At 35.1% G+C, this 16,260-nt stretch overlaps 4 protein-coding genes across 12 annotated transcripts; all 4 read left to right on the forward strand.

The window, feature by feature from the left end:
* Positions 1-410: 410 nt before the first annotated feature.
* LOC132599272 (U11/U12 small nuclear ribonucleoprotein 65 kDa protein) lies at positions 411-7,678 on the forward strand. 7 transcript variants are annotated; one of them, XM_060312569.1, is made up of 13 exons: positions 415-685; positions 1,439-1,702; positions 2,332-2,403; positions 2,546-2,770; positions 3,148-3,229; positions 3,418-3,600; positions 3,876-4,040; positions 4,131-4,298; positions 4,726-4,813; positions 4,999-5,057; positions 5,191-5,256; positions 6,931-7,069; positions 7,189-7,678. In XM_060312569.1, exons 2-12 carry the CDS (start codon positions 1,524-1,526, stop codon positions 7,012-7,014), a joined length of 1,371 nt encoding a protein of 456 aa, XP_060168552.1. In that variant the 5' UTR covers positions 415-685; positions 1,439-1,523; the 3' UTR covers positions 7,015-7,069; positions 7,189-7,678. The 7 variants fall into 7 exon arrangements, with proteins under 7 accessions (XP_060168553.1, XP_060168552.1, XP_060168548.1 ...); XM_060312565.1 differs by having other exon boundaries at positions 7,213-7,678; XM_060312563.1 differs by having other exon boundaries at positions 416-685; positions 7,218-7,678.
* A 1,350-nt stretch (positions 7,679-9,028) lies between these two features.
* LOC132599273 (auxin-induced protein 15A-like) lies at positions 9,029-9,889 on the forward strand. Its single transcript, XM_060312571.1, has one exon. The coding sequence runs from the start codon at positions 9,446-9,448 to the stop codon at positions 9,704-9,706; it is 261 nt and encodes an 86-aa protein (XP_060168554.1). The 5' UTR covers positions 9,029-9,445; the 3' UTR covers positions 9,707-9,889.
* Positions 9,890-11,305: 1,416 nt separating this feature from the next.
* LOC132644737 (uncharacterized) lies at positions 11,306-13,206 on the forward strand. The gene is made up of 3 exons (XM_060361343.1): positions 11,306-11,553; positions 11,614-11,695; positions 12,946-13,206. Exons 1-3 carry the CDS (start codon positions 11,306-11,308, stop codon positions 13,204-13,206), a joined length of 591 nt encoding a protein of 196 aa, XP_060217326.1.
* LOC132599275 (uncharacterized) lies at positions 13,206-16,221 on the forward strand. 3 transcript variants are annotated; one of them, XM_060312576.1, is made up of 4 exons: positions 13,206-14,003; positions 14,134-14,212; positions 14,707-14,791; positions 14,873-16,221. In XM_060312576.1, exons 1-4 carry the CDS (start codon positions 13,909-13,911, stop codon positions 15,505-15,507), a joined length of 894 nt encoding a protein of 297 aa, XP_060168559.1. In that variant the 5' UTR covers positions 13,206-13,908; the 3' UTR covers positions 15,508-16,221. The 3 variants fall into 3 exon arrangements, with proteins under 3 accessions (XP_060168559.1, XP_060168558.1, XP_060168557.1); XM_060312575.1 differs by having other exon boundaries at positions 14,707-16,221; XM_060312574.1 differs by having other exon boundaries at positions 13,206-14,212; positions 14,707-16,221.
* The last annotated feature ends 39 nt before the right edge of the window (positions 16,222-16,260 follow it).

Below are 16,260 nucleotides of genomic sequence, written 5' to 3' on the forward strand. Positions count from 1 at the left end.
TTATTTAAAAAAAAAATCAATTTTTCCATTTTCTTAAATCATTTTTTTATTTTCTATTTTTTTTTAAATCCAGATTTGTTTTTTAAAAAAATTCTAATTTTTTTTAAAAATAATGCAGTTTTTTTTTTAAATATACATTTTTTTATTAAAAGAATATTATTTTTTAATTTTCATGTAGGTGCCGCCATAGAATTACTTATGCCTTGTAAACATTTTTTTTAAGAAAATTTTAGCTTCACGTGTGTTTTGCAAACTAGATAGTGATAATTTAGATAATTTTTTCAATCTTATGATATGTTAGGTATGAAATAAAAAAAAAATGATAGTTAGGGTGTATTTTTGACCTTGATAATTTGTTCTTTTCTTATTTATGAATTTTGAAAGATGCATATTTCAGAAAATATTTTTTTGTTTATTTTAAAGTACTGAATAAGAATTTTTAAGTAAAATATTTATACCTTATAGGGGCGTAAATATAGAAATTTAGGAAGTAAGAGTCTGATTTTAATTATAGGGTTAATATTTGAAAGTGGATCATACTTTAGGGTTTGTTCAGTGTAATTAACCTGAATTTCTGATTCAATAGTTGATTGATTATAGATACTAGTAGTTGTTAACAAAGTTAAAGGCAAAATTCAACATTACAGACCATTGATACCACATTGTTGAGTGCTTCGCTACACAGGTATGGTATTATCTTCTTCTTCTTCTTCTTCTTCTTGTTTTATTCTGTAATATGCCCTACTTGAAAGCAAATTTCATTTGCGTATTATTCTTTGAAGATTGGGAATCGCGGGTTTTATCTAACTGTTGGAGTGTAATCGTTCTTGCATAGTGCACACAAGGTGTTTGAGAAAATTCCTTTATGAAAATCATCACGTTTTGTGAGTTGTGATTAATTGCCTCATTGATTTCTTATTCAAATGCAAATATTGAATTATTCCATATCTGGTGTGATCAGGGTATTGAGCATTCCCCTTTTTAATGGCAAATGCATTTTGATAATTTAGTTTTTTCTTCTTTTACTGAAATGGGCAAGATAAGAAAGATTGAAGTGACATTTGAAATTTGGGCGCATTTTGATGGCTGCATTTGAGCTTCTCATACATTTGGTCAAAAATCTTCTTTGATTTCAACCCGCATTTATTTTGTAAATGATCATAACTCCAACGGTAAAGTTGTCTCCATGTGACCTATAGGTCACGGGTTCGAGCTGTGGAAGCAGCCACTAATGCTTGCATTAGGTTAGGCTGTCTACATTGCACCCCTTGGGGTGCGGCCCTTCCCCGGACCCTGCTAACGCGGGATGCTTTGTGCACCGGGCTGCCCTTTTTATCATAACTCTAATGAGAACGTTCCCACGGCGACCTTCTTCACCGCCTTTTATAATTCAAATCCCCAATGCATTAATTCCTTCTTCTTCTTTTTTGTGGTGCAGCATTTGGAAGTTTTGTGATTCGTCAAGCAAAATTTGACAGTCATTTCCATTGAACGTTGAACTTCACTGAGTACAAGGAACTATAATGGATGCTTACATGACTGGAAATCCTGTTCCTCAGCCTGCTTATCATTGGCCGATGGAGGGAGTTAAAGAGTCTACCCTCTTGATTCGACATCTTCCAGAAGCAATTCCTCATGAAACCCTTTCTAGATTGCTCTCCAATTATGGGGCAACTTCTATCCGTCCTTGTACTAGTGGGAGGTATTCTGAAGAACTATTCCATAATTCCCAATTTTACTGCTATTTTTGTTTTTTATTTGTATCTTTTAAAAACAACGAGAAGGTTGGCAATCTTATGTTTCTTAAATCTGTTTATTTGGCTCATCTTTTTGGTGTAACTTATATTTTTTTTAACAAGCAATGGGAATATGATGTTACTTATGCACCACCAACCAGAGGAAATCAGCTTCCTCTGGCACAAACAAGTAGAGAGAAAGTTGGACGCATACCCAAAATTTCATGTCTCATTCCATTTCAGTAAAATGTTTCACCTCCCGCCTTTGCTTTTAAAATTGCTTGTGACCCAAAGAAATGCATTTATGTGTACCTTGTATTTGGGATCATTGTGCTTATTCCATTTGGGCACTAGCACTAACCTGTCCTTGAGGCTTCTTTCTCCGTTTCCCCTTTTGGTTTATTTTATAATCATCATAGTTCTTGGGATAACAGATAATTGATGCCATCAGCCTTTGGTTCAATGTTTTTCATGTCTCTCGCTAGTACATAACTCAACTGGACTTTTTTTTTTTTTTTTTTTTTGAGAATGGATAACTCTACTGGACTCTAATTGGAACTTTATCATTTATTTGGATTTATTTTATCCTGGACAGGATGAGGAATTGTGCTTTTGTGGATTTCAAGGATGAAGGTCTGGCTCACCAAGCGCAACAGCATTTGAATGGGTATGTTTTTCTTTGAATCTTTTCTAATTGTCCTCAGTTTTCGGTCATCTTAGATAAACATACTTAAATGCCCTCCTTTTTTTTTTTTTTTTTATTTATCTCAAGAGAGTAAGCAAGTCTAATTGCCAATATATGTTGTTAGGGTACGGTTTCTTGGTAAAACCTTAGCGGTGGAACGAGCTAGTAGAAGCACAGAAAGAGATAAATATGGACAAAGTGAACCTCGGATAGGAAATGAATCCGTCTCTTTGATCCAAGATGCTGCTGCTAAAGAATTTGGTGGAGGATCCAGAGCAGGTCCTTATCCTGTCAGTGAACCCATTGCTGAAAGACTTGGGGTGGATTATCCATTTCCTCCTCACCTAGAGTAGGTTTTCAACTGCTTCATGATTTTTAAAAGTCATTTTTCCATTTTTTCATCTAAATTTGGTGGATAAGTTGCTATGACAGCTGACTTGCATCTTTCACTGTATGCAAATAATTCTGTAAATTATAGGCTCTATTCCTGGTCCTTCTGGCATACGCAGAGAAAACTAGGAAAGGACAAAGAACAAAGAACTAAATGTTACCATTCTCACAAAAAAAAAAAAAAAAAAAAAAAAAAACAAATAACTAAGAGGATTTAGACATTCTATCTGCTTGATCTTACACATTATAGGTCTCTATATTGTTTCTTCAGTACTGATAAACAGAACCAGCTTCTATTTATTCTTCATAAAGCTGACTATCCTGCTTGTGATTCAGATATGTTTACCCACCACCTGATGGACATATACTTACCAATATTGTAAATGCTCTTATTGCTGTTCCTCGGTTCTACACACAGGTATTTCTTTTCATAATTAACTATCTCCTTTCTGCTTCTCAAATTCATTTTCTCATTTCCTTAGCTATTCGTGGGTATTAGTCTATTTTACATCTTCTTCTTCTTCTTCTTCTTTTTTTTTTTTTTTTTTAAATAAAAAAATAGGTCTAATTTACATCTTTTTATACCCATATTTTGACATGGTTTAGGTCTTGCACTTGATGAACAAGATGAATATTCCAGCACCATTTCGGATGGCTTTGCCGACTCCACCTCTGCCAACTTCCCCGTCTGTTCCTCCTCCACCCCCTCCTCTTCCTCCTCCAACAGTTTCTAAGAGTAGAATGGAAGATCAATCAAGTAGTGAATCAGAAATGGAGTCTTCTGATGAGGTAATATTTTCTATGCTGTTAGATATTCTTTTACTTTTAGAATTGAGTTTGGCGAAATCAGCTAACTAGCACTTGAAATATAAATTATAAACCTCAAGGATATTGGGGAACTGACTCAAATTTTAATGTTGTATGAAGTATATCTCTGGTTTAATTCTTTCCATCTTTATGTTCCTTGTGTTTACTGTCATTTTTCATCATGATCTTTTAAAACCTTTTGCTACTAGAGTGAACTTTTGGCAGATTCTAATGGTTTTGTATATTTAATGGTTCAGGAAGCTTCAAAGGTTGGTGGGCCTAAACAAAAGCGTATCAGACATGAAGCTATATTGGGTCCTGCAGTTGACAAAGATGTTGCCCATGAGGCTGTTGGATTGAGAGCTGCTGCCTTGGTTCCTAAAGAGATGCCAGTAGTTAAGAAGAAGAACCCAATAATTCAGGTGATGGCCTTGGATCTCCAAAAGTCTCCTCCTTCTTTGTTGTTCTTCGTTGAAGTTGGTGATACTAGGTTCTTGCTTGCTTTCTTGCAGATTAAAGTAGCACCTAAACAGGTACAGAATGAAGAGAAGGATGATGCGAGTGCAATGCCATTGGTAGTGGAAGATAAAGAGAACGATCATAAACCTTTTACAACCCTTGAAGAGTTAAGAAGTGGAAGATTGCCCCCAGAAGAAATTCTGTCGCTTCCTATGTTTAAGGTATTGGATATTTGTGTGTATTTACTTTTTCCCATGAATCACTTGCTTGCAGATTAGATAAGAAAGAAATGGTAAACATGAGTTTCATGTAAGTGACTTATTTCCAATTGATAAGAAATGTTAACTGGTTTATTGATAAGAAAGGTAATGGTTTAGTGTGCTTAAGCTGGCAAGTACTTGCTATAGAAGTTCACTAAGATTGCATCTTTCCACTCTATAAATTATGTTGTTCTAATTCGCTTCATTATCAGTAAATCAAAAGTACTACTAATGAGCAAAGCCAAGTAGTAAGTTTGTGCTTGGACTGTTGGACGTGTCAAAGGAGGACATTCCCCGTACAAGCACGAATGGATTTCTTTCTATGTGAGCTATTAGTGCAAGCAAAGGACTGAATAATAATTGACTCGTGAGCTTTCTTTCTATGCAGAATTATTGTGCTGGGAATCCTTCACAGATCTTGTACTTGAAGAACTTAGCAAAGGAAGTGAATGTTGATGATATTTACTTCATATTTGGTAAGGTTAATGCACATATCCATTGCAAAATTAAAACACCTTTCTGAATTTTTCTCAGACTTCTGTGTAGTTTCAGGCTTAAATAAAAAGGATGGATAACTAGAAGTTACTTCAATTGGAAATAAGTTACGTACACAAAACTCATGTTTACCATTATATTTCTTCTCATCTATTATGTTCTTTAGGATCTTTATTTGGAAGCATTGATGAAGCTAAATCCAGTCTTGCAGTGAAGTTAATGCAGGTGAGGTTCATCTATATTTTTCTAGTTCTTCTAATACTGTGATAACTTGAGGCTTTATTTATTAGTTTGTACTTCCTTTCCATTGATATTTATTCTAGAGTTTTTGCTGAAATTATATGACTTCCATTTACAGGAAGGGAGAATGCGTGGACAAGCTTTTGTTACATTTCCCTCAGTTGAACTTGCTGAAAATGCCTTGGTATTTTATATATACTTACTTTGTGTCTTTATTCCATTTCCTTTGATGGTCCATGCATAGTGAACTTTTTATTTGGTGCATTTCTCAAAGTTTTTGGTGTGATGTTTTGCACAGAAAAATAACCCTGGAAAATGATATATTAAAATATTGTACAAGTCATTCTCTGGTGTCTAGTTCAGAGGCGGATCCAAGATTTAAATTTTATGGGTTCAATCTATAGATTTTTAGCATTCAACCCATTATATTTTTAAAGTTAGGGGTTCATATCTACTATTTATTGCAATTTTAATAATTTTTTACACATAAATTTAGGCTCCGCGTCCAAAGTTTGGGGTTCAGTTGAACCCCAACCTTATAGGCTACATACGCCTCTGGTCTAGTTGGACATAAAGGAGGTGAAAATAGTAGTGGTAGAGGGTGGACGGTGGGTCATGAAGGGTGGGTTTTGGTGATTTTATAACTAGTAATTAGTGGAAATAATATTTATGGGTTGATAGGAACAAGAGAATATGGTGTTCAACTGTTCTGGCACTGACGCACCAAAAATGTTTTTGCTGTGGAACCTTATTATGTCATTTTCATTTAAGTTCATTGTTGACACATTTTAGTTACTAATGGAATATTCATGAAAAATCCACATGCTTCTAGTGTAAAAGTACCACAAATGTTTCTTGCTCTGTATCACCCTGATTTTTTAATCCATTTCACAAGACACTACCACATAATCAATGCCCACTTGCTATTTTGAAGGATGCCGTGGAAGGGTCCTTTCCTTTTTGTTGGGGAAAGAAGGGGGCAGGGGAAGAAGGATGATTTAGAAGATTGAAAAAGAAAAAAAATGAAGGAAACAAGACCCGGCGTTAAAGTTTATCATGTCCACGTTCCTTTGTTAAAGGGGTGTTAGATTAATCTGTTGGAGTGCTGGATCGCAGAATCATATTTCAAAAGAATAGCAGAATCTGGGGGAAACAAGGGGGAAAAACTGGTAATTTAGTATATTGTTTTCCTCCTGAGCAGTGGGATTGTAAAATTAATACCATGAAAGTGGTTGTAGGCTTTATTGACCTCTTTAAAAGATAAATCTTAAATCTGAGAGGGATCTGGAAGCACCACATGCGAACCACCCTGGGGTATTTCAGCATTAGCTTTTTGCAAGCATCATTAAATTTGAAATTCGAATGATATAACGTATGCAAATATTTTTGAATTGCCATTTGTGGCATCTATGTTAGCCTATTCAAATTTCACTATGCTGTTATAATTTGTTGTTTAGCTCCTGCAGCTGGTGCTATGTGCCTATGTTTTGTCCTTGATGTACTTTTATGGTGCTTTGTCCTTGATGTACTTCGATGGTGCAATTTCCTAGTTAACAGTTCTCGACCTAATTGAACCAAAAGCTCAAATTTCTTCAGAAGGTGATAAACCTTCTACATGTAATCGTGAACCTGTGTTAAATTTCCAATGGGTTATATAAAGTGAGTAGATTCATGTATATGGTTAGGTTCCTCAAGTTGGATAAAAATGTACTATATGGATGAAAGGAAAATCTTTTTATCATATACTTATAAGTTTATATCAACACATGCGACTGTCTAGAAATTAGCTAATATTATGGTGCTATACTATACTTGATGATACTCGTAAACATTAAATACAAGAAGTGAATGATTGCAGAATCTGGTGAATGGTTATGTGTTTAAAGGCAAGCCTATCGTCATTCAGTTTGGTCGTGATCCTGCTAAAGCAAAAACTAGGTAGGGAGGATTTTTGCTACATGGGTAATTTAAACCCTCAGCTCAACATTCTAAGTCAGGTATGTACGTATGATCTATTGCTTAGTTGCTATATTTATTTATCTTTTTAACAAGTATATCTCAAATAACCTCAATACAGCACCAAAAGTAGTTACTCCTTAAGCCATATTATCTATAGGCAACTCATCTCTGTAATGACTAGTACAGGGAGCTCGTGATTTGGGCAGCAACGTCAGTAAAGATCATTTGAGTTATGGGGTTGCTGGTGCCCTGGTACATTAAAGGAGTCAAGCTAATGAAGCTGCTTCTTGGGGAAGGAAGGAAGGAAAGTAGGGCTTCCTTTCCGGACTAGAGAAGGTCAAACTCTGGGCAGGCTATCTGGTTTTTACCTACGCAACGGTTTCACCAGATGTCTGGAGCCAAAACCTTACAGAAGTTATTATGATTTCTACATTGAAGCACAATTGATCGGCTGGAGCCAAATGGTTGTTAGTTCATTTGTTGTGTATAGTAAATTTCTGGAGTCTGGACAGAGATGTTTCACTGGCAATTCATTAAATTAGGTGAGAGGACTCTGCTGTTTCATTAGTAGTGACTTCAGAGAGTTCTTGTATTATTGACAACAGTTATTCATGCGGTATTGATTGAAAATTTACACTCCCCGAGTCTACAGTGGCATGTTAACTACGAGCTCGCATTTCACTTGCAGAATCATTTTTGCAATGTAAAGTACCTGCAGCTTAGATGTCTGTTTAATCGTCATAATCTACATTTAACCTTAGAGGACCAGGAAAATTTTATGCATCAGAGAGCCAATTAATTCAGCTATTGTACAAAGCACTTGTTCTCTAGGTTTAGTATGACAGCAATGCCCAAAAGTAGTTCACCATCTCCTCCTGGGAAGATGGTTACCCTTTAAGAAAATTTTGGAATCACTTTTTAATGTTCATTATCTGTATCACTGATAAATTCAGACATAAGTCATTTTTGATGGAAAGTAGAAACTGTTCCAAACAATTTGATACTACTAGTGTATTTCTTAATCAGATGTTTAGATAGCTTTACCATTTTGGACAATCACCATTCACCACCACGCCTCATTTAGAGCCCCGCAAAACCCCTGAAGATTAAGAACCCGATGTTTTTAATACAGAAATTAGATATGGATAAAATACTAAAATACTCTTGTATCGAATAGTTTCTTTTTGTGAGCCTACAACAAATCATGTTATTGTCGAAATAAGACTGCAAAAGCTAACCAGTCCTAGATATAGAAAAGTGGCAATTTCTTCAGAACAGAAAAAAAAAAAAAAAAAAAAACATAGCGCCAAAACAAATTGGGATGAACGGAGTAGTTAAAATGAAAGACCTCATCTAAAGCCAATGTGATCCGAATTAGTAATAGCTAGAAATATCATAGCATGTCTATAAGACTATACATTTTGTCATATTTCAACACAAAAAAAGTGCTGTTTAAAGTCAGCTCAATGTTCCATTTCTGTAATCTGATCAATTCAAGGAGCAGTGAGTCAATTGATTTTCTTGACAAATTTAAGCCAACACAGCATGTTATTCTTATGGATTAATACCTGCTCATAATCACAATTGCCCTACACATTAGAGGTTATCTTCTATATTCTTTAGGCCTATCTTCTGTTAGTTGTTCCCTACAAAATTAGTGCTGAGGTCCACACATGCTCAGCAGTGGCATAACACAAGCACACACTGGTTGGTTTTGCTCTTCCTTGACATAAAACACTGCATGACTTATGACCTTCTTATTGATAAATGAAACTGGAGAAATATTCCAACTTATCCAAATCTCTATTGTCCAACTAATGATAATCTTAAATTGACCATTTTGTAGTTACTGTATAAGTCTTCAACTGCAGCACCAACTTGTATCCTGAGCCATCACTTTAGCACTATGGACGATCAGATTTTGCCTAAAATTCTCAGGTTATGCTCTCATAGATCAATCATTGGAATGCTGACTACAACTTGTTGATTCAACATCAAGAAATGGCTCCAAGTGGTCCTTTACCATTTTCAAGAAGATGAGGTTTCATGAATCTGTTGTTTGGTGTGAATATCAGTGGGACCTTTTGCTTTTAGACATAGTTTCAAAGTCTAAATAGTTTGATAATTAGTTGGAAGACATAACCATATGTTATTTCATGTGGTATTGTCTCTAAACTGTGCTGCACCAAAACTCAACCACGCAAGTAATCTTTAACTGGTGCCCACATAATGCCTATCCAATGCATATCAGTAGGCTTCTACAAATTGTCATTGGACTATATAAACACATACAAAGAAAGGTTTACCATAACAGCTCAACAAAACTTGAAATCATACAAAGCTTTTCTTTGCTTTCAAAGTCCTTAAAAGTTCTTTCCTACCTTATTTGCTCATCTAAATTGAACTAAACGACCATGGCTATCCGTATGCCTTGTATAATCAAGAAGTCTTCTACAGCTGGAGACGTTCCGAAAGGCCATTTTGCTGTATATGTTGGGGAGAAGCAAAAGAAGAGATTTGTGATCCCCATATCATTCTTGAGCCAACCTTTATTTCAAGACTTGCTAAATCAAGCGGAGGAAGAATTTGGCTTTGATCATCCAATGGGTGGTGTCACAATTCCCTGTAGCGAGGATGTGTTTGCTGATCTTACTGCTCGCTTGAATAGGATCTGAGACTTTTCCTTTCACAGATTTGTAGAGAACTAACATGGATTTCCAGTTTGTACATTAGAGTAATTAGGAATGACACCATATCTTTGAAAAGAAAATAGAGGAGGCTACTGTCAGCTACAACTGTAGATCCCAATTTTGAATGTAATTTTCAGTAGTTTAGAAAATGAAATCTCTTCAGACTCATTCTTTATCCAATTTTGTTAATTAGTATTCCTGTTTTACAAAGTTCTTTACATGACTCCGTTCTCTCCTACCATGGGAATTGGAGCTTCTAAAGTGCTTAAGTCTATGTTAATTAACTCTAAATAAGATAACTTATCCTGAACACTGAAATATTTTTGGCAATGACAGCAGCTAAAACTTTATCAGCAGCACAACAACAAACCCAGTGTAATCCCACTTTATTAGCAGCAGAAATTTCAAAATATCAAATAAGTGACATTCATAGTTCACAACTTCACACTTCATTAGACATTTTCGTTTTCGCTCTTTTAAAAACAAAACTCTGGCTTGATTTTGTTAGAATTTCTCTCGACCAGCTGAAAAACTCAGATAGCTCTTATCTGCAAAGTTGATTAGCTTATCAGATTAAATGACTTATGATATGAGAGGAAAAATTGTATTTATTTAAATCAACTTATTTCTAAAAGAATCCATTAGTTACATCTGTATTTACTATATGGTTGTATAAAAGAGTGCCTATGTAGAAGTAACTATTGATGCTTGTTTGCAAGCTATTGAATTCAAACAATAACTTTGTGTGTTTTACTTCAACAAAATATATTTTGTAAAATATAAATATCTAAAGGGCATTTGGCCTTGAGGAGTTCTCTATAGCTGTAGACCAACTACGCCAAGCAATTAGGAGGGCAACCTTTCCTCTTTTTTTTTTTTTTTTTTTTTTGGTCTTTTTTGCTTTATTTTCCATTCAGTAGTGCAAAAATTCACATTTATTCTCCTTCCTCTTTCTCAATTTTGTTATTTCATTCTTTTTTGGTTAACTTTGCTATATAAGTTGTTGGTCAAAGTCTACCTCATGATTGAATTTCCATAATTAGCCAACTTTGTAAGTCAACACATTAGATGTTGGTTCTTTTAAGCGTTCCAAAGATCAGGTGTTTTGTTTATTATGATCTTAGGAAATAGTTTTTAAACCTCCATATATAAATTATACTCAATCCACTAAAAATTGCGATATTTCAGATAAATGGTTACTAGAAAACCATGTTAATGACAAGAAATGTCTAGGGGTAGATTTAAACATGAATAATCACACTTTAGCAATTTGATTGTGAGGCATGCTACGTTCCCACTTCAGACATAATGTAGGGCCTTATGTTTTGATCTAATACGGCCTTAATATATCAATACTTTGACAATTAGTTGGAAGGCAAAAGCATGTTACTTAAGGTGATATTGTCTTCCGGCGGTGCCCACAAAATAATTCCTTGCTATCAGCAGGATTCTCAGAGTTGCCTTTTGGCCTATATAAACACATTCAAAGTGTGTCTACCACCACAACTCTCAGCAACACTTGAAAAGTTCTCAAGCTTTCTCTGACTTGGAGTTCTTTAGTAATTTTTTCTTTCTTTTCTCATCATGGCTATTCTTGGTATGATCAAGAAGTCTTCCACAACTAGAGATGTTCCCAAGGGCCACTTTGCTGTGTATGTCGGGGAGACGCGGAAAAAGAGATTTGTGATCCCCATATCATTATTGAGTGAACCTTTATTTCAAGACTTGCTTAGTCAAGCTGAAGAAGAATTTGGCTTCGACCATCCAATGGGCGGTGTGACAATTCCCTGCAGTGAGGATTTGTTCATTGATCTCACATCTCGTTTGAAGAAGTGAGAAGGAAAACCAGTCGCCATTTTTTGCTTACACAATTTTGTGTAGCTGTAAATTAGGATCTCCACTGTGTACAGTTCAGAGTTAGAAGATACACTAGGTGGACTAAGGACACATTTTTCTACTTCAAAACAAATTGAAGTAATGAACCTTTTTACTTGTATGGTTCCATTGTATTCCATTTATTAATGTAATGAATCATTGCAATAGAAAGTTTTGCTCAACTCTCATGGTTTGCTAATCAGAATAAGCTAGAATCTAGTCTTCTATAGTGGCATAGCCCATTCAATTGGTGAAATGATAATCACACTTGATGGTTTCAAATGAAGTTAAATGCACTTGGTAGTGGCCATCATATAGTGAAGTATAACTCAACGTGTACTAGATCTGCCATTCTGCAGCAATGTGGAGGTACTGAGTGCAACTGACTGCAATAGAAAATGAATTTAAAATAATTAACTCCCAAGAAGATAATAGCTATACTTTTCTTGGATATGCACTCAAACTTCTGGCAATAATAAGGTTTTGACCAACTCATAATTTAATGGAGATTTGCAAAACCCAGACACGGACATGTTGATAGCTAGTAGACATTTCTATTATCTAGTTAATCTGGAAAAAATTCTCAAATTTTATTGAAATAACTCAAGTTATTCTGATCAGGAAAGTTGATCCTTCAAGTTGTCAGATAATGCAGTAAACTTATTTCTAGCAGCAGACCAAGTGGTCCTGACCAGAATGAGGCTGAATCATAACAAGACAATTACTCATTATTGTCAATTTGATTTCTAAAGATCCTCTGTTCTCTACCTTGTCATGAAAAACACTGGGGTCTGCTGATATTCAAGAGCACTAGCTAAGATCATATATATTTGACAATGAGTCGGGTAGCAAACCATGTGATACTTCATGTGCTATTGTCAATCAACAGTTCAACAAAGACCTCTCCACCAGTGAAATCTTACATATTATTGACTTTTTTTTCTCTTACAGTAGTTTTTTTTGGGACACATATGTATGTATTATTCCTAGAAATCACAAGGCACCAGGCGATATTTATGGATTTGATTCTGAGAGATCCTTTGTTCCCTGTATGATAAAAAGGATAGGACCTAGTGTCCTTGAACTTATATGAGCTAAAGTATTAATCTTGTCAATTAGTTGGAAGGCATGACCATGTGGTTATTGATGTATCATTGTCTTTAACTGATGCCCAACCCAAATGGCTCTTCACAACAAATCATGAGATTTTATGACTTTTCATTTGCTTATATAAACATGTTTTAAGAAGTTGCTACCACCACAGCTCTCCACTATACTATAAAATTACTCAAAGCTTTCAGAATCATTACTAATTCTTCTCTTCATTCTTTGCTCATCTTAAATAAAAGACCATGGCTATCCGCGTTCCTCGTATAATCAAGAAGTCATCTACATCCTTGGATGTTCCCAAGGGCCATTTTGCTGTTTATGTTGGGGAGAAGCAGAGGAAGAGATTTGTGATACCCATATCATACTTGAGTCAGCCTTTATTTCAAGACTTGCTAAGTCAAGCAGAAGAGGAATTCGGCTTCGATCATTCAATGGGTGGTGTCACAATTCCCTACCCAGAAGACATCTTCATTGGCATCACTTCTCAGTTTAGGATTTAAGAGCATAGCTGAGATTCATTTTTCTTTTTTTATCTCACAATTTTGTATAGCAATGCAGGAGAGCCATATTTTACAGTTGATTAGTTAGAAGCTAAGTGAGGTTTAGCACCACAAAGATTGGTGCTTTTTGACTCACATAGACTAATTCAAAAAATACATTTACCACATTCGTTAAAATTTCTTCAGTTATCAGTTGGCCTGCGATATGCCCTAGACTAGTGTAGCTATGAGTATCTACAACTTTATTTATTCATTTATTGCTATTAACGATATAATATTAGATCGAATTATCTACAACTTTGTACCAGATGGAATTATCTACAAGGTGACCTTATAAAAATCGAATTCCATGAAAATGCCAAATTATGGGATTTTAATATTTTTTGTTCTTTTACCTTATTTTTTCGTGAAGTGTTGAACGAAAAGCATTATGCTTGATTTGGGGTATATGCGTGAAAAAGGATCTTAGACTAAGTGAATTTTGACACTAACAATGCATAAAAATGCTGTAAACTAGTCCAGCTCGATAGATAAACATACAAAAAACTTCAACAATAAGCATATACTTAAATATTTTACAAAAAAAAAAATATATAAAAAATTAATTTAGGCAGCTATACAAAGGCCACCCTTAATGATTAAAGCACAAATTTTCTCATGAAAAAAAAAAGGCATTAAAAACCTTGAAGTACTCTTATCTTTATGGCTGCTACTGGTGGAAATATTTTGGGGGATGAAGAGAGCCAGCTTCCTTTTGGAAGTAGTAATAAAATTAAAGTTATTTCTTTTACACAAAAGTAAGTATCAATTTTTTTTTGGTCGTCCCTCACCACTCTATAATAAGCCTACGAGTATATATATTTTTGGTTTGATATATTTCCCCTTTGTTCTCATTTATATGTATGGCGTTTGGCTTTTTCTTAACAGCTTAGATGACGAAAAGAAGAAGTATACTTCACTCACAATAGCAGAAAGGTTGGGCTTGCCTGACTTCTTCACTTTGGATGTTAGTAAATTTCATCTCTTACTCATCATTTTTTTCTATGTTGTATACAATATTTGTGACTATATATATCCATGACAGTTATTACTGAACTTGGAGGAGATCTAGCATATCATGGCATTTTATGGTTATAAAAGCATATCATCAAGAATGAAATAAAAGGTCTAAAGTTAACAATTTTCAAATATAGAAAGTTGTCATTTCGTTTGGAACAGGTAAAAAAAATAGTCTCATATAAACTGGAACAGATGGGTTACTTAAGATTTTCGATGGTGTACCACTGTCTATGTATATCTCTTGGAATGGTCCCGGTGAATTTAAATTATGTGCGTTATAATATGAATAACTTTTATACTATACCAACCTAATTTAATCTGATTCTAACAACTTACTTGCATTTTTTTTTAAAGTACGTAAAAATTTACATTCACTACAAGCAACTACTATGCTTAGTTGGCTTTTAAAGTAACATGTTTACTTGACCTTTTGATATATAGGTCTGGCGAGCATCGGTTGGAGAGCTTTTAGGCTCTGCGGTTCTTGTTTTTATGTTGGACACCATAGTGATTTCAACCCTCGAAAGTGATGTCAAAATGCCAAATTTAATAATGTCAATTCTCATAGCAATTACACTCACCATTTTAATCCTTGCTGTTTTTCCAGTGTCTGGAGGCCACATTAGCCCTGTAATTACCTTCTCCTCTGCACTTGTTGGACTAATATCAATGTCACGAGCCATAATTTACGTAGTTGCACAATGTGTTGGTGCTATTTTAGGTGCCCTAGCACTCAAAGCTGTGGTAAGTAGTACCATTGAACACAGATTCTCTCTTGGTGGTTGTACCATTACAGTAATTACACCAGGGCCCAATGGGCCAGTCACTGTGGGCCTAGACATAGCCCAAGCATTTTGGCTTGAGTTTTTGTGTACATTTGCTTTGCTTTTTGGGTCACTTTGGATGGCCTATGATCATCGTCAGTCCAAGGCACTTGGGCTCATTACTGTGATGTCCATTGTTGGGCTTTTAGCAGGCCTCCTTGTGTTTATTTCAACTACAGTGACTGCTAAAAAGGGTTATGCTGGAGCTGGAATGAATCCAGCTAGGTGCTTTGGAGCTGCTATTGTTAGAGGAGGCCCCCTTTGGAATGGGCATTGGATCTTTTGGGTTGGGCCTGGACTTGCTTGTTTTGCTTTCTACTTCTATACCAAGATCATTCCTACGAATCATTTTCATGCTGATGGATATAAGCATGATTTCTTAGCTTTAATCGCGGCATTGTTTCGATCTGAGGTGTAATGATTTTTGCCAGTTCACATGCTAGTTATGTAGGATTATAATGTAGGGATTGTCTATAAATGATTAATAATGACTGAATTACTTTAAGGGCCTGCCTGACTCAAGACAACCTCAAAAGGATTCTTATCAACATGCCATCTATGCTATCAGACTTATGAGACTGTGAATCACCTATTTTTGCACTGCCCAGTGACTGCTGCTGTCTGACACTTCTTTTTCTCTTGTTTGGCCTTAGTTGGATTATGCCTTCTTCTATTAAAGATGCTTTTGAAAGCTGGATATTATGGAGAGTTGACAAGTCCATCAAAAGGATCTGGAGAATGATCTCAGCAGCCATCTTCTGGTGTATTTGGAAAGAAAGAAACAATAGATGCTTTGATGGAAAATCAACTCCTACCAGTTTTTTGAAAGGAATCTGCTTAGTTAGTTTGTTTAGTTGGCATTTTCATACTCCTGTAAACAGTGTTGATAACTTTTTGAATTTTGTTGGCTCCTTGACTCTTATTTAGCAGAGTTTCTAAGGTAGCATAGGTCTAGACTGTTTGCACAGGTTTTTGCTCACCAATCTAGCTTCATGCAGCTTTATGTTTGAAGCTTAGGTTTCTTTCTGTAACTTTGCATCTACTATCAGCCTTTTCTAATGAAATTTGTTTACTTTACCAAAAAAAAAAAAAAAAAACTTTAAGGGCATTTCTACTTTTAAAAAGTTTAATCATCATAATGCTAATACATGTACTCTTATTCCATATTCAA

Source organism: Lycium barbarum, chromosome 6 (genome assembly GCF_019175385.1).
Source record: "Lycium barbarum isolate Lr01 chromosome 6, ASM1917538v2, whole genome shotgun sequence".
Lineage (NCBI taxonomy): Eukaryota > Viridiplantae > Streptophyta > Magnoliopsida > Solanales > Solanaceae > Lycium > Lycium barbarum.

Excerpts from the sequence above, each read along its gene's own strand:
- LOC132599272 (XM_060312569.1), top strand. The coding sequence starts at position 1,524 with ATGGATGCTTACATGACTGGAAATCCTGTTCCTCAGCCTGCTTATCAT. Across the intron at positions 4,041-4,130 it reads AGAAGAACCCAATAATTCAG|ATTAAAGTAGCACCTAAACA; the intron begins GTGATGGCCTTG and ends GCTTTCTTGCAG. Across the intron at positions 4,814-4,998 it reads TGATATTTACTTCATATTTG|GATCTTTATTTGGAAGCATT; the intron begins GTAAGGTTAATG and ends TATGTTCTTTAG.
- LOC132599273 (XM_060312571.1), top strand. The coding sequence starts at position 9,446 with ATGGCTATCCGTATGCCTTGTATAATCAAGAAGTCTTCTACAGCTGGA.
- LOC132644737 (XM_060361343.1), top strand. The coding sequence starts at position 11,306 with ATGGCTATTCTTGGTATGATCAAGAAGTCTTCCACAACTAGAGATGTT. Across the intron at positions 11,554-11,613 it reads CTCACATCTCGTTTGAAGAA|GATCTCCACTGTGTACAGTT; the intron begins GTGAGAAGGAAA and ends GCTGTAAATTAG. Across the intron at positions 11,696-12,945 it reads CTACTTCAAAACAAATTGAA|ACCATGGCTATCCGCGTTCC; the intron begins GTAATGAACCTT and ends CTTAAATAAAAG.
- LOC132599275 (XM_060312574.1), top strand. The coding sequence starts at position 13,940 with ATGAAGAGAGCCAGCTTCCTTTTGGAAGTAGTAATAAAATTAAAGTTA. Across the intron at positions 14,213-14,706 it reads CTGACTTCTTCACTTTGGAT|GTCTGGCGAGCATCGGTTGG; the intron begins GTTAGTAAATTT and ends TTTGATATATAG.